At 44.0% G+C, this 12,578-nt stretch overlaps 1 protein-coding gene across 3 annotated transcripts; it reads right to left on the bottom strand.

Moving 5' to 3' along the window:
- Positions 1-2,112: 2,112 nt before the first annotated feature.
- PKIG (cAMP-dependent protein kinase inhibitor gamma) lies at positions 2,113-11,118 on the bottom strand. Of its 3 annotated transcripts, none has more exons than XM_053394121.1 (4): positions 11,044-11,118; positions 10,331-10,510; positions 3,422-3,600; positions 2,113-3,087 (listed from the first exon to the last, which is right to left on the bottom strand). In XM_053394121.1, the coding sequence occupies exons 2-4, from the start codon at positions 10,468-10,470 to the stop codon at positions 3,008-3,010; spliced, it is 399 nt and encodes a 132-aa protein (XP_053250096.1). In that variant the 5' UTR covers positions 10,471-10,510; positions 11,044-11,118; the 3' UTR covers positions 2,113-3,007. The 3 variants fall into 3 exon arrangements, with proteins under 3 accessions (XP_053250096.1, XP_053250097.1, XP_053250095.1); XM_053394122.1 differs by lacking the exon at positions 11,044-11,118 and adding an exon at positions 10,994-11,032; XM_053394120.1 differs by lacking the exon at positions 11,044-11,118 and having other exon boundaries at positions 10,331-11,035.
- Positions 11,119-12,578: the final 1,460 nt, after the last annotated feature.

The raw sequence follows: 12,578 nt of genomic DNA on the forward strand, positions 1-12,578 counted from the left end.
TAATGTCTAAATTACTGGAAGATATGAAAAACAAAAATTATCAAGCATTTAGGAGAACGTGCCTTGCTGGAGAAGAATCAGCAAGGCTTCCGCAATGGTAAGTCCAATTTCAGTAAACCTTTAGAATTACAGTGGTACCTCGGGTTACATACGCTTCAGGTTACATACACTTAAGGTTACATACTCCGCTAACCCAGAAATAGTACCTCGGGTTAAGAACTTTGCTTCAGGATGAGAACAGAAATCATGCTCCAGCGGTGCGGCAGCAGTAGGAGGCCCCATTAGCTAAAGTGGTGCTTCAGGTTAAGAACAGTTTCAGGTTAAGAACGGACCTCCAGAACGAATTAAGTACTTAACCCGAGATACCACTGTATTTGAGTGGGTTCATATGGATAGGAGTGAGCCAGTAGACTGTGTGTATTTGACACTGTGTACAGTTTGGGTCTTATCTCAAAAGAATGTAGAAATAATTTCTTAAATTCATAACTGTAAACATCTTTTATCCCATCCCATCCCTTAACAACAGTCATATTTGTCAGATTTTCTGCGTTTTCTTATATAGTGTGAATGAATGTTGTCCTGTTGACCCCCCTTTTCCATTTTTTCTCTTCTGCTCCCTTTCCTCCTTTTATCCCCACCCCAACCCTGTTCCTGGTGTTTTCTTTGAGAACTGTAATTTGAAAACTTAATATATATTTTTAGAAAGAAAGAATGTAGAACTGGAACAGAGCAGCCAAAATGATCAGCAACTCTCTTATGAAGAAATATTGCAATGTCCAGAACTGCTTAGTTTAGAAGTGTATGGACAGACATGACAGACAGTTGTATAAAATTAATGCATGGTGTGGAGAAAATATAGAAATAATTTTTGTGCTCTCCCTGATAATAACCAGAATCCAGGGTTATCCAGGGAAGCTGAATGGGGATAGATTCAGGACACACAAAAGGAAGAACTTCCTACAGCACAGAGTTAATCTGCGGTATTCACTTCTACAGACTGTGGTGGAGATGGCCAACAATTTTAGATGGCTTTAAAATGAGATTAGACAAATTGATGGGAGAACAAGATATTCAGTGACTAGTGCTAGTATATAATCAAGGCAGTATGTCTCTGAATATCAGCAGCAGGAGAGGGCTATGGCTATCATGTGCTCATTGTCTGCTGGGCAAAACAATGCTGGGCTATAGCCTTGGGTTTGATCCAACAAAGTTCTTTTGTTCTTAGATTGCCACACTCACACAGCTAAAATCATGTTGCTGTGAGGGGGCAGCCAGCTACCATTTCCACCCCACCCTGCTTGAGGTGTGCACACATAGACCAGTGCTTTAATGCCCCCCAGAGGCCATTTTGAGAATCCTGCCATATTCCATGGATAGACATGGCTGTCTGTACTCCGATCCGAAGAATTGATGCTTTTGAATTATGGTGCTGGAGGAGACTCTTGAGAGTCCCATGGACTGCAAGAAGATCCAACCTATCCATTCTTAAGGAAATCAGCCCTGAGTGCTCACTGGAAGGACAGATCGTGAAGCTGAGGCTCCAATACTTTGGCCACCTCATGAGAAGAGAAGACTCCCTGGAGAAGACCCTGATGTTGGGAAAGATGGAGGGCACAAGGAGAAGGGGACGACAGAGGACGAGATGGTTGGACAGTGTTCTCGAAGCTACCAACATGAGTTTGACCAAACTGCGGGAGGCAGTGGAAGACAGAAGTGCCTGGCGTGCTCTGGTCCATGGGGTCATGAAGAGTCGGACACGACTAAACGACTAAACAACAACAACTCCGATCATAAATATCTGTCCCTGCAGCACTGCAGCAGTAACTTACATTGGCACAGGAATTGGGGTGCTCCAATTAACGCAAACGTTTTTTGGCACACTCATAGTTAAGATTGGGTTATAAGCCGTGCTTTTTCCTGGGGGTACGCGTACCCCTAAACATTTTGGGATTCTAAGTTTGGCCTCACTGAGGGGCAGTATTTCAATATGAGTAGGAAAATGAGAGTACCCCTAAACATTTTTATTTATTTTTTAAAAAGCACTGGTTATAAGACCAAATGAAAACCCTGCAAGTCTGGGGCATAAAGTGCTAGAAAAGAGCAAAACACATGAACGAAGAACTCATTTAGTTTTAATTGCTGGGGTGGGGGGACAACAGGTTTATGGATCTGCATACAAGTTTCACCACAAGATACAACTCTTAACAGAGGATGCAACAATTTACCAGAGGCATTGGAACTCTAGAACTTGGTAATGAGTTTGCTTGAAGTAGTGCTGCCTTGACTTTTTAGCATGCACAATTAAACCAATTTTTCAATCCACTGGTTTGTGCCTCTGAAACCCTTTTTCTGCATACCAGAAAGAAGCAGCGACGTAAGCAGAAGTGGTATGTCACTGGTGCCTCTTTCATGGAGAACACTTTCTGTGGAATTGCCACTGAACTGAATTAGTGTTGTGCAAGGCTGCACCTGCCCTTATGCCACAAAAGAACCAAACTTCATTGGTTTCAATGGTGTCCATGTTGGAGAAGTGGCTGGCGGATTATGTCCCATACTTCTCTTCACCAATGTTCACAGCCCAAAAAATATCAGCACTTCTTAGATGCAGCATGTGCACAAGTGAGATAGATACCACAAGTCACCTAACAATCTACAGGGAGATAGGAATAAATAATAGTTTATCGTGTGAGCAAAATGTACCTTGTACGATAAAATCTGAAGTCTATATATTATTACTGAAATTGTGTTTTTCCTATACAGGAAGATAGTTGCCAAAAGGCTCTCTGAGTGGCTCAAGTCACTAAACATCTCTTGGTGTGTAGTGTTGCAGAGTGAGAGAGAGAGACAGTTCTCTGAAGGTAGCGGCTGCCACAGAAAGTGACTGTAAGAGCCAGATGGCCATGGCAGAAACCTTTAAGTGGGGACTCCTTATTGCAATTTGGTTTCTTAACAGATGGAAGAGCCGTAGTTGTTGTCGTCCACCCTTCCGCAGCCTAAATCAGAGCTCTCACAAGGTCGGGCTGCCGTCTTCGCTCTTAGGAGTCAGTCCAGATTCCTTCTCAGTAGCATCGGCCGAATCTTGGTTTTCTGTAAAAGTGAATGATCAAACAGAGAGTTGTGTGAATTGCATCCAATGGAAATTGATTTATTTAGCAAATAAAGCTAGTGTGGCTATTGCCAATGGTTCAGTGGTACTAGCAGAATACTAGCTCTTCAGCAACGTGTTAAGAAGTGTGAGAAGTTGGATGTTAGTAGCATATACCTATGTCCCATCTGCATTACATGATGTAGCTGGTATACATTGTGCAGTGATTTAGATAAGCCCTGTGTGTTTTGCAGAGAACATGTTCATCTGAGCTTCCTGATTAGATCAGCTGCCTGAGAAGCAGCTCGGGTTGGACTTGGGCAAAGAGGGACTCACCATCCCCTGCAATAGCGATATCCTCCATGGTGCTTGCCAGTTTCTCCAGTTTAAGAGCAGCTGCGTCTCCTTGAAGGTCGGGTATTGCGTTTCTCCGGCCGCTCCGGTCACAGCTGATGAAGTCAGAATAGGCAGGCTCGGTCTCCATCGTCTCATTCACATTGTATGAGGCAGGATCCCTGTGTAACGGAGATGTGTACGGTTGAGAAAACGTCAAGGGGCACGAGGTCCGTTTTCACTGAACAATTCATAAGCATCATATGAAACCACTGTCACTAGCCAATGTAATCAAGGAGCCATTTTGAAATTATGCCTTTTCACTTTCTCCATATAGCTCAGGAGTTGCAAGCCAGACCCACTGCCTTAAGAGGAAATTCCTATTGGCAGACCACGTGTCCATCTAGCTCGGTAGGAAGTGCCAGATACAATTTGGAAAACAGAAAGCCTCTTAGGATGCCAGTAGAGTAAACCCAGGCCTGTATATATATATTTGGTATGAAAAGTACCCACAGAAGGCTAAAAGCAGGGGTGGAGGGCTGGCAGGGGAAGAGGTTACTTTCACTTCCATTTTCACAAAAATGGGAAGCAGGAATGGGTGACTCAATGTTGGTTTCTCATTTTTCTGTTCTTAAGCTGAATTCTCCACATATCCACAACAGGTGGCAATTTTTAAAAGTCCTCATGAAACTTCTTCAATTTAGTACAAATCGCTCCTAATATGCACATTTCTTAAGAAATATGCAACTTTGCCTAATATACACACATTTGCAAAGCAATGTTCGCTAATACAGTGCATTTTTGTATGCTGTTTTCACCAACACGTGCATATTCTTGGCTGGAGAATTGTACTGCAAAATTCAGAGAAGTGCGGCTTTCAAAAGATGGCAATGTATTGTTCCAGAAGGCATAAATTAGGTAGATTCACCTTTAAAGGTGAACTGAACCAAATTTCTCTCCTAGTCCTGCACATCACCTGCTTTTGGGAAAGGAAGGTAACAATTTAAACAGCCCATCTCTGCACTCCAGCCAGGCTGCCATTCCTGATTTCAGTCTCCCATGGCTGAATTTTTAAAAGCAGAGAGAGGGAGAATCGTGAAAGTGCCTGGCTCTTTCAATGTTCTTTGGTGCCCTGCTTCCAGCAGCCCCAAAGATTAGGGCACAGGGCTGGGGTGGCATCAGCATCGAACCTCAAACCTATGAGAACATGCAACACAGAAACTAAAAAAGCTGGCCACCGTTGGGATGAATGTTCAATACACAGGTTATCGGGAGGGGCCCCACCACCCTACTAAGCTTAGCAGGTTTGGTACAAAAATACTGCCAGCCATAACATCCTTTCTCCCCTGCCCTCCTTCCCCTCAAGCTCAGCTGTAAAGTCCATGATTGATGAGGAGCTAAAGGAACACAGAGCTAAAAACTGATTACCCTTGAGAAATGTATTCACCTTCAGCATTACAAAGATGCCCTTTCTCCAACTGGGGCATTCTGCCACCTCAAGAAATATTATCTGTCTGAAGTCCAAAATGGAAAGACCTGAACTGAACTCCTGAAGTCCATAGAATTCACACTGTCTTTCCTCTTGTCCAGATCTGGATTTCTTTTTTCAGGATCTGAGAATACACGCCTACATTCTGAGTTGTGGTGTTGTCCTTTTGGAGCTATTTCCTGGAACAAGCATGCTATAAATTGTGGCAAACCAACTGATCAGGTTGCTACATTGGTATGAGAAGGTGACACAGAGTTGACCTAACAGCTGTATTCAAGAACAGCAATCAGGGACCAGTGAGATGGGAGCTTTCAGAAAAGGCCCGGGCACATGTACCTAGCATTAAAAGACACCCTCAGGACCCAAATTCAAAACAAATAACTGTCAAAGCTGCAACAATCCCACCATAAAGCCTCCAATGATTTGCAAAAATGAGGGAAGTTCTGAGGAGAGGACTAAAGACAGCATGTGGTTTCTCTTATTGCAAGCTTTCACAGCAGCTACTATAGATACTAGTCATTTGCTGGTCGTATTTCTGGCAACATATATTGAGAATGTCGGGTTGGTGCCAATAACTTAGAAATGCACCATGAAGCAGCTTTCCCCCATCCCTATATGACAAGCTGCACTTTTTCTCTTCTTATAGACATTTAAAGGACATTTAAAGATGTCCTTTCTTTGCATCTAGACACCCTATTGCCTCAGTTCTAAAACTATTCTTTTATCAGAGCACTTGAAAAATGCTGGAGGTCTCAACAAACCACTTACCGTATTTTTTGCCCCATAAGACGCACCGCCCCATAGGACGCACCTAGTTTTTTTGGGGGGGGAATAAAGAAAAAAAGCCCAGGACTGCAGGCAGCTCTGCGCAGCCCTCGGGAGACCGGCGCGAAGTCGCGCCGGTCTCCTGAGGGTTGCGCAGAGCTTCCTGAAGCCTGGAGAGCGAGAGGGGTTGGTGCGCACCAACCCCTCTCGCTCTCCAGGCTTCAGCGAAAGCCTGCATTCGCCCCATAGGACGCACACACATTTCCCCTTCATTTTTGGAGGGGGAAAAGTGCGTCCTATAGGGCGAAAAATACGGTACTAAACTTCTTTTTTGTTTTGCACACCAACCACACAAACTCTTCATATGACACTCTGGGCGCCTCCATACACAGCAGCTCATTGTGGTCATGCTCGTGCAAGCATGTTTTGCACCGTGTTTTCCACATGGCAATGTCCTCATCAAAGTCATGCCCCGTATTATTTTCCTGTTGAATCTGGATTCATCATATCCATGGAAAATACATGTGGAAGTGGTAAGTCTGGGTTGCGGGGGGTATGGGTGTGTGTGGCATTTTGATGAGGACAACATTGTGTGTACAGTGTGAGAGACTTGCAGCACTGGGTCCACAATAAACTGTGATAAGCTTCTCCGACTCCTTCCATTTTTAACTAGATTGTCCTCTACCCACTGTGGCTTTCGCAAAGAAGTAGCTAATGAAGCTAGTCCCCCTCCCAGAATTCATGCACCATTTCCTATCATTGGTTTTTGTTTAGCATTTGATATGTGTTAAATAACCTTGATTTTAATAAGAAAAAAGGCATGGTAAATAACTTATAAATATATTTGCTGGAAAATGTAAAAGTCCTCTCAGGAGATTACTATTTAAGTAGTTCCAGAGGAACAGAGTCCAATAGAATGATAAATTTCTTGTAAGATACACTTTTGTGGGCTGCATCCTATTTTGCTAGATAGATTTTGACAGGACTCATTGCTCATGGAATATCTTTGGGGTTGAAATATTAGAGTTCTAGTTAGGAAATACTGGGGCTCCTGTTAAGACAGAGGAGAGACAAGTCTGGTGTGCTGGACTGAGTACATTGTATGGCCAGCAGATGGAGTCTTTGGGTTATGTTTAACTCCCATTACAGTAAAACATGGGATCTTGACAAGGTTCACATGTTCTGCAGCAGGTTGTGGATGCTCTCAATAAGCGGCATGGCGATTGGCTAAGCTGTATGGGAAGCGGCATTAATCAAACAGGTTCTCACATGAAATGGTGCTTATTTGTTTTTGTTTTCAAGCAGCAAGACTGAAGTCCAAAGGCATGGTCCATAGATACATGATGCATTCATCTTGCTGTAGCTAAGCCTGAGAGTGAGGCCATCAGAATCTGATGGAAGAAATGTAGGACACCAACTAGAAAGAAAAGTTATTTTTTGTAATGTGAGGAGGGAAAGTGGCAATGTATCCCACTCTAATTCATCTGATGTTTCAGCTGATGATCTCCAAAAGCTCTGGAGCGATAGCTATAACTGAGTTTTGCTTTGTTTTTCCCTGAGGCCAGAGGTGGTGATAGAATGGAGATCAAGGTGTGAGGGTTTTTCCCCAGGAAGGATTCACATGCTGGCAAATTAAAGTTGATTTGGAGCTCTTGGGCAACAAACCTACTTCCTCAAGAGATCTAACTTTTTGTGATATGGAAAATTAGGAGCAAATGCAATGGAAAGGGTAGGATAGCACTTGCTTCGATGCAACATCATCTAGCCTCCCTGTGAGCAAATCAGGATCAATGCACAATAAACATATCATCTGGAAGCACCCCTAATGCTAAGTTGGTCCTAGAGAATAAGAGGTGTGAAGCAAGCACAAGAAGGTCTTTCATTGGCTTCACTTCTGAAATTTCAAAATTTGTCAATAGAAGCAGGTGCATATAAGAAGAAAATTGCCCACAGAGGTGTACTAGATCTGATCTGATCAGTTTTGCAATGTCATTTCACCTACTTGGTAGTATCTTGGTAACACGAGCCCAGAACTTTATCTGCAGGATATAAAGGTGTGATCAGTTCCTGCGTGCATATTTCACTGAGTGCAAAGTCACAGTCATTTGAAACTGAGGTGGCATTGAATATTTAAATTTTGAGCACTGGTGTTGCTATCTGCATCTAGAGATGTAGGTACACATGTGGCACTGTAGTCTAAACCACTGAGCCTCTTGGGCTTGCTGATAGGAAGGTCTGAAGTTTGAATCTGTGTGACGGAGTGAGCTCCTGTTGCTCTGTCCCAGCTCCTGCCAACCTAGTAGTTTGAAAGCACACCAGTGCAAGTAGATAAATAGGTACCGCTGCGGCGGGAAGGTAAACAGCATTCCCGTGCGCTCTGGCACTCGTCACAGTGTCCCGTTGCACCAAAAGTGGTTTAGCCATATGACCCGGAAAGCTGTTTGCGGACAAACACCGGCTCCCTCGGCCTGAAAAGCGAGATGAGTGCTGCACACCATAGTCGCCTTTGACGGGACTTAACCTTCCAAGGTTCCTTTACCTTTTACCTTATATAGAGATGTGATGCATACTTGATCATAAATAGAAAATGATGTAAAACAATGCTACTGCTGCATTTTTTAAAATGAAAGTAAGCAATAAAATTCCAACCAAGCTTGATTTTTCTGTTTAAAAGTGAATTTTGCCAGCAGAATTTTGAGAGCAGAATCTTGGGATTTGGGTAAAGAAGCCAAGAGACTACATCTTAGAATATGAAGGTTCACAGCTTCAGAAGTAAGGGTGAACAAATATATCGGTTTCAGTTTCTCATTCAGTTGGGCTGAATGATCATTAAAATGGCAACTGTGATTCAACGTGCAAAGAGATAAGCCAGGTAAAAAGTGATGTGCATCCCAAAACTTCATAGATGTGCTAGTGAGGTTTGAAGTGGGGATGATGAGTAAGACTACCATAGAATAATAGTAGATAGCTTGGTCGTAACAGTGGCCTAGTATATGGCAGCTGTGAAGAAGGCAAATTCTGTGTTCGGGATCGTTTGGAATAGGATTGCGGGCAGCGGGGTAGGAGAAGAGAGACTGTATCATGTTGTCGATATACAACTCTCTGGTGAGGCTGTACTTGGAACACTGTGTTCAGGTTTGGTTGCCACACCTCAAAAAGGATACTGCAGAGCTGGAAAGGGTTCAGGAAAGGGAAGCATTTGCAAGTTTGTTAGTTCAGACAAAAGACAAGTAAGGGAGGCCATGATACTACTACTACTACTACTACTACTACTACTAATAATAATAATAATAATAATTTATTATTTATACCCCGCCCATCTGGCTTGGTTTCCCCAGCCACTCTGGGCGCCTTCCAACAAAACACTAAAGTACAATAACCTATTAAACATTAAGAGCTTCCCTAAACAGGGCTGCCTTCAGATGTCTTCTAGAAGTTTGGTAATTGTTTTTCTCTTTGACATCTGGTGGGAGGGCGTTCCACAGGGCAGGTGCCACTACCGAGAAGGCCCTCTGCCTGGTTCCCTGTAACTTGGCTTCTCGTAGCGAGGGAACCACCAGAAGGCCCTCGGCGCTAGACCTCAGTGTCTGGGCAGAACGATGGAGGTGGAGACGCTCCTTCAGTTATACTGGACCGAGGCCATTTAGGGCTTTAAAGGGGTGTAGAATTCTATGTGGTGTGGAGTTAGATGAGAGTTTTTCTCCTTCTCCCATAATACCCAAAGTCATCCAGTTAATCTGAATATTCAAAGATCCTGGACAGACAGAATGAAGTACTTCCTCACATAGCACACAAAGTATGGAATTCGTAACCACAAGCTGTAGCAACCAACTTGGATGACTTTAAGAACACCTTGGGAGTTGAGGGTATTAATGAATACAAGCCATGATGGCTGAGTATTACTCTCAGGCGTTGAGTAATACTCCAGTTGCTGGGAAGCACAAGTGGGGAGAGGGCTGTTGTGCTCATGCCCTGTTTGTGGACTTCCCTTCGACATCTGGCTGGCCATTGGGAGAAGAGGATGCTAGATGAAATGGGCCTTTGCTCTGACGCAGAAGTGCTCTTCTGATGCTCTTGCTAGCCAGCCAAGTCACAGGGTCTTTGAATGTATGCTGTAGCTTCCTCTTTTCTCTCTTAACCCCAACCCCAGCCAGACTTAACAAGAACCAAATCAGACCAAAGAGCCATCCAGTCCAGCATTCTCTTCCCCATATTGGCCAACCAAGTTGTTACAGGAAGTATATAAGCAGAGCCTGCTTTTCCCTGCCCCATTTTCCCTTCCCTATGGCCCTGAGCATGGAAGCTCTGTCTAGTTAACATAGCTATTGATGGATCCATTCTCCAATGGTACTTTTTTTTTTTTAAGCCATCTACAGTGGACGCTTGGGTTGCGAATGTGATCCGTGCGGGAAGCACATTCGCAACCCGCAGCGCCACATCTGCGCACGCGCGGGTTGCGATTCGGCGCTTCTGTGCATGCACAAAGTGTGATTCAGCACTTCTGCGCATGCGCCAAAGTAACCTGTTCCGGTACTTCCAGGTTCGGCACAGTGCGCAACCCAAAATCGTGCCACCTCAAGCGTCTGTAACCCGAGGTATGACTGTAGTTGGTGAGTTCCGTAAATTAATCCAAACCTTGCTGTTCTACCCTGCCTTACCTCTTGCCTTTCTGATTCTTTTGCTGCTCCTCAGCTTTGCAGTGAAGACATATACCCTGTGCATCTAACATGTCTCCATTCATGTCGATGAGGCATTTCTGGCATTGTTTGAGTAAGGTTACCTTTTTTTTCTCGGCCATTCCAAATGTTAAACTGGCAGGCTCAACAGTCCTGGACTTACTACAGCGAAGGGGAATTGGGAAAAGCATTAACAACGTAACAGTAGGTTTGCAGCAACCCTGTAATTCAGCCTAACCACCTATTCTCCTTTTTAGAATCAGGAGCTCCTGTCTAGCACAGCCCAGTGTGTTTATGCCCACTGAAATCCCGTTGATAGGGGCAACTGGAGTGTATGGAGATATACTTAGGGAGCTTCTGTTTTCTTGATAAGCGCTCCTGCTCTCTTCAGCTCCACACTGACTCCAACCACCTGTACTATCTACTCCTTGCTTGTTTTCTCCCTTCACTTCAGGTTCTGACTGGCTCAGTGGATGTGAGCTAGAGGCCCTACATCTTGTGCCACGACAGCCATTTGCCAGTGGCCATTTTTAGTTCCAGAAAAGGGTGGCAGCTTAAACTAGGCTTTAAACTCGGCCTATAACTGGCCTAATGGGGAATGAATGTGTGAAGCTGCTCCCCTTTGTTCCCATGCGTACCCCTCACCCGTTATCTAATTCCAGCAACTTCCTTCCCCCATTACTCCTGCCACATACCCACTTTTTAAATGACCTGGCAGTTAAAGATCCAACAGCCTCAACTGTGAAACAGACATGTGCAATTCTTTCTGCTCTACAAGTTCTGAATGGAATCCTTCACCCCATTCAGCCTTGTCAGAGCAGAGGACATGGCGGGAGAAGTGAGAAGAATGGGATTATATTGCCCCACCAATATCCAATAGCTTGGGTGGTACAAGCTATTAAAAGTTCTTCTCAACTCTCTCTTTTTTGACCTGTTTCCCCAAGGGAGGCACATGTGGACTGGCATGCGTGCACACCAACCATTTAAAGCAGTGGTTCCCAGTTAGCTAAGTACTGTGTACCCCTTGTTTTTCAAAAGCCAAGCCATGGATCCCCTGCTTTTGAAAATATTATCCCTCTGGTAGTCTTGTGAATAGTGCCACCATACCCTCCAACACACACCTGGCGCAAAACCGGGATGCACATCTTCTGGCCCACGCTCCCTCCCACATGAGTCATGTGACTTGTGTGAGAGCACAGCCCCCCCAAAATGAGATGTCCCAGACAGTTGATGGGTATCTGCCACAGACCCCGTTGGTGGGTGACCACCAATTGGGAGCCACTGGTTTAAAGCACTGAAGGGTTGGAAGGCTCACAAGAGAAAGGCTTAAGCACCCCCTTCTCTTCCAATATCTCCAGTCTTACCTGCCATTTCAGGTTTAAAAAGGATGCTGAAGTTGTGGAAGGTTTGCAGGCTATGAAGGACTTGCTCACAGATTTATTGACAGCTGCACGAATGATGGTAGCTAGGAATTGGAAGGGGCAAGCAGAATGTAAAATGGAAGAATGGTGTAAAGAGGTGTGGGATATTGCTATTAATGATAAATTAACATGTGCCATTAAGGTAAGATGGGGAATATGCAGGAGAAATAATTTTGAGGCGATATGGACGGTGTTTGTAGAATTTGTAATGTTAAAACGGAAAGGGGCCAAACCATTGCAAGAGGTGTTGAAATTTTGGGAGGTTGGATAGTTAACAATGGAATGGTCCTGGGGGTGGGGTGCACATTTTTATTCTTATTTATTTGTGATTATTACTTTGTAAAAAAATAGAAAAAGAAAAAAGGGGGGAGAAAAGAGATATGCAAAATACAATACAAAATACAAAATACAATAGTAAAAAAGGGGGGGATGCTGAACTGATGAAGTATACTACTTGTTGTTGTTGTTGTTTAGTCGTTTAGTCGTGTCTGACTCTTCGTGACCCCATGGACCAGAGCACGCCAGGCACCTCTGTCCTCCACTACCTCCCGCAGTTTGGTCAGACTCATGCTGGTAACCTCGAAAACACTATACTACTTATAAGTATACTACTTATCTGCATGTAATGCCCAATTTGGCCTTGAGTGGCCTGGGGAGGCCATTTATTTAAAATTTTCCATGCCTAGGTTTTTTTGGGATGTAGATTTCCAATAGATACTGTTCACTTCACAAGATGCCAAGAAAAAATGGGACAGGCGGCATCCAGATTTTTTAAATATTTATTGCTGTTGTTGTATTTTTTTAGGCTG

Source organism: Podarcis raffonei, chromosome 6 (assembly GCF_027172205.1).
Source record: "Podarcis raffonei isolate rPodRaf1 chromosome 6, rPodRaf1.pri, whole genome shotgun sequence".
Taxonomy (NCBI): Eukaryota; Metazoa; Chordata; class Lepidosauria; order Squamata; family Lacertidae; genus Podarcis; species Podarcis raffonei.

Bases quoted from the DNA above. Each gene is read 5' to 3' on its own strand.
- PKIG (XM_053394120.1), bottom strand. From the start codon at position 10,539: ATGCTTTTCCCAATTCCCCTTCGCTGTAGTAAGTCCAGGACTGTTGAG. The intron at 3,601-10,330 runs GTAAGGCAGGGT...TCCGTTACACAG, and splicing joins AAGAATCAGAAAGGCAAGAG to GGATCCTGCCTCATACAATG. The intron at 3,088-3,421 runs GTGAGTCCCTCT...TCACTTTTACAG, and splicing joins TATCGCTATTGCAGGGGATG to AAAACCAAGATTCGGCCGAT.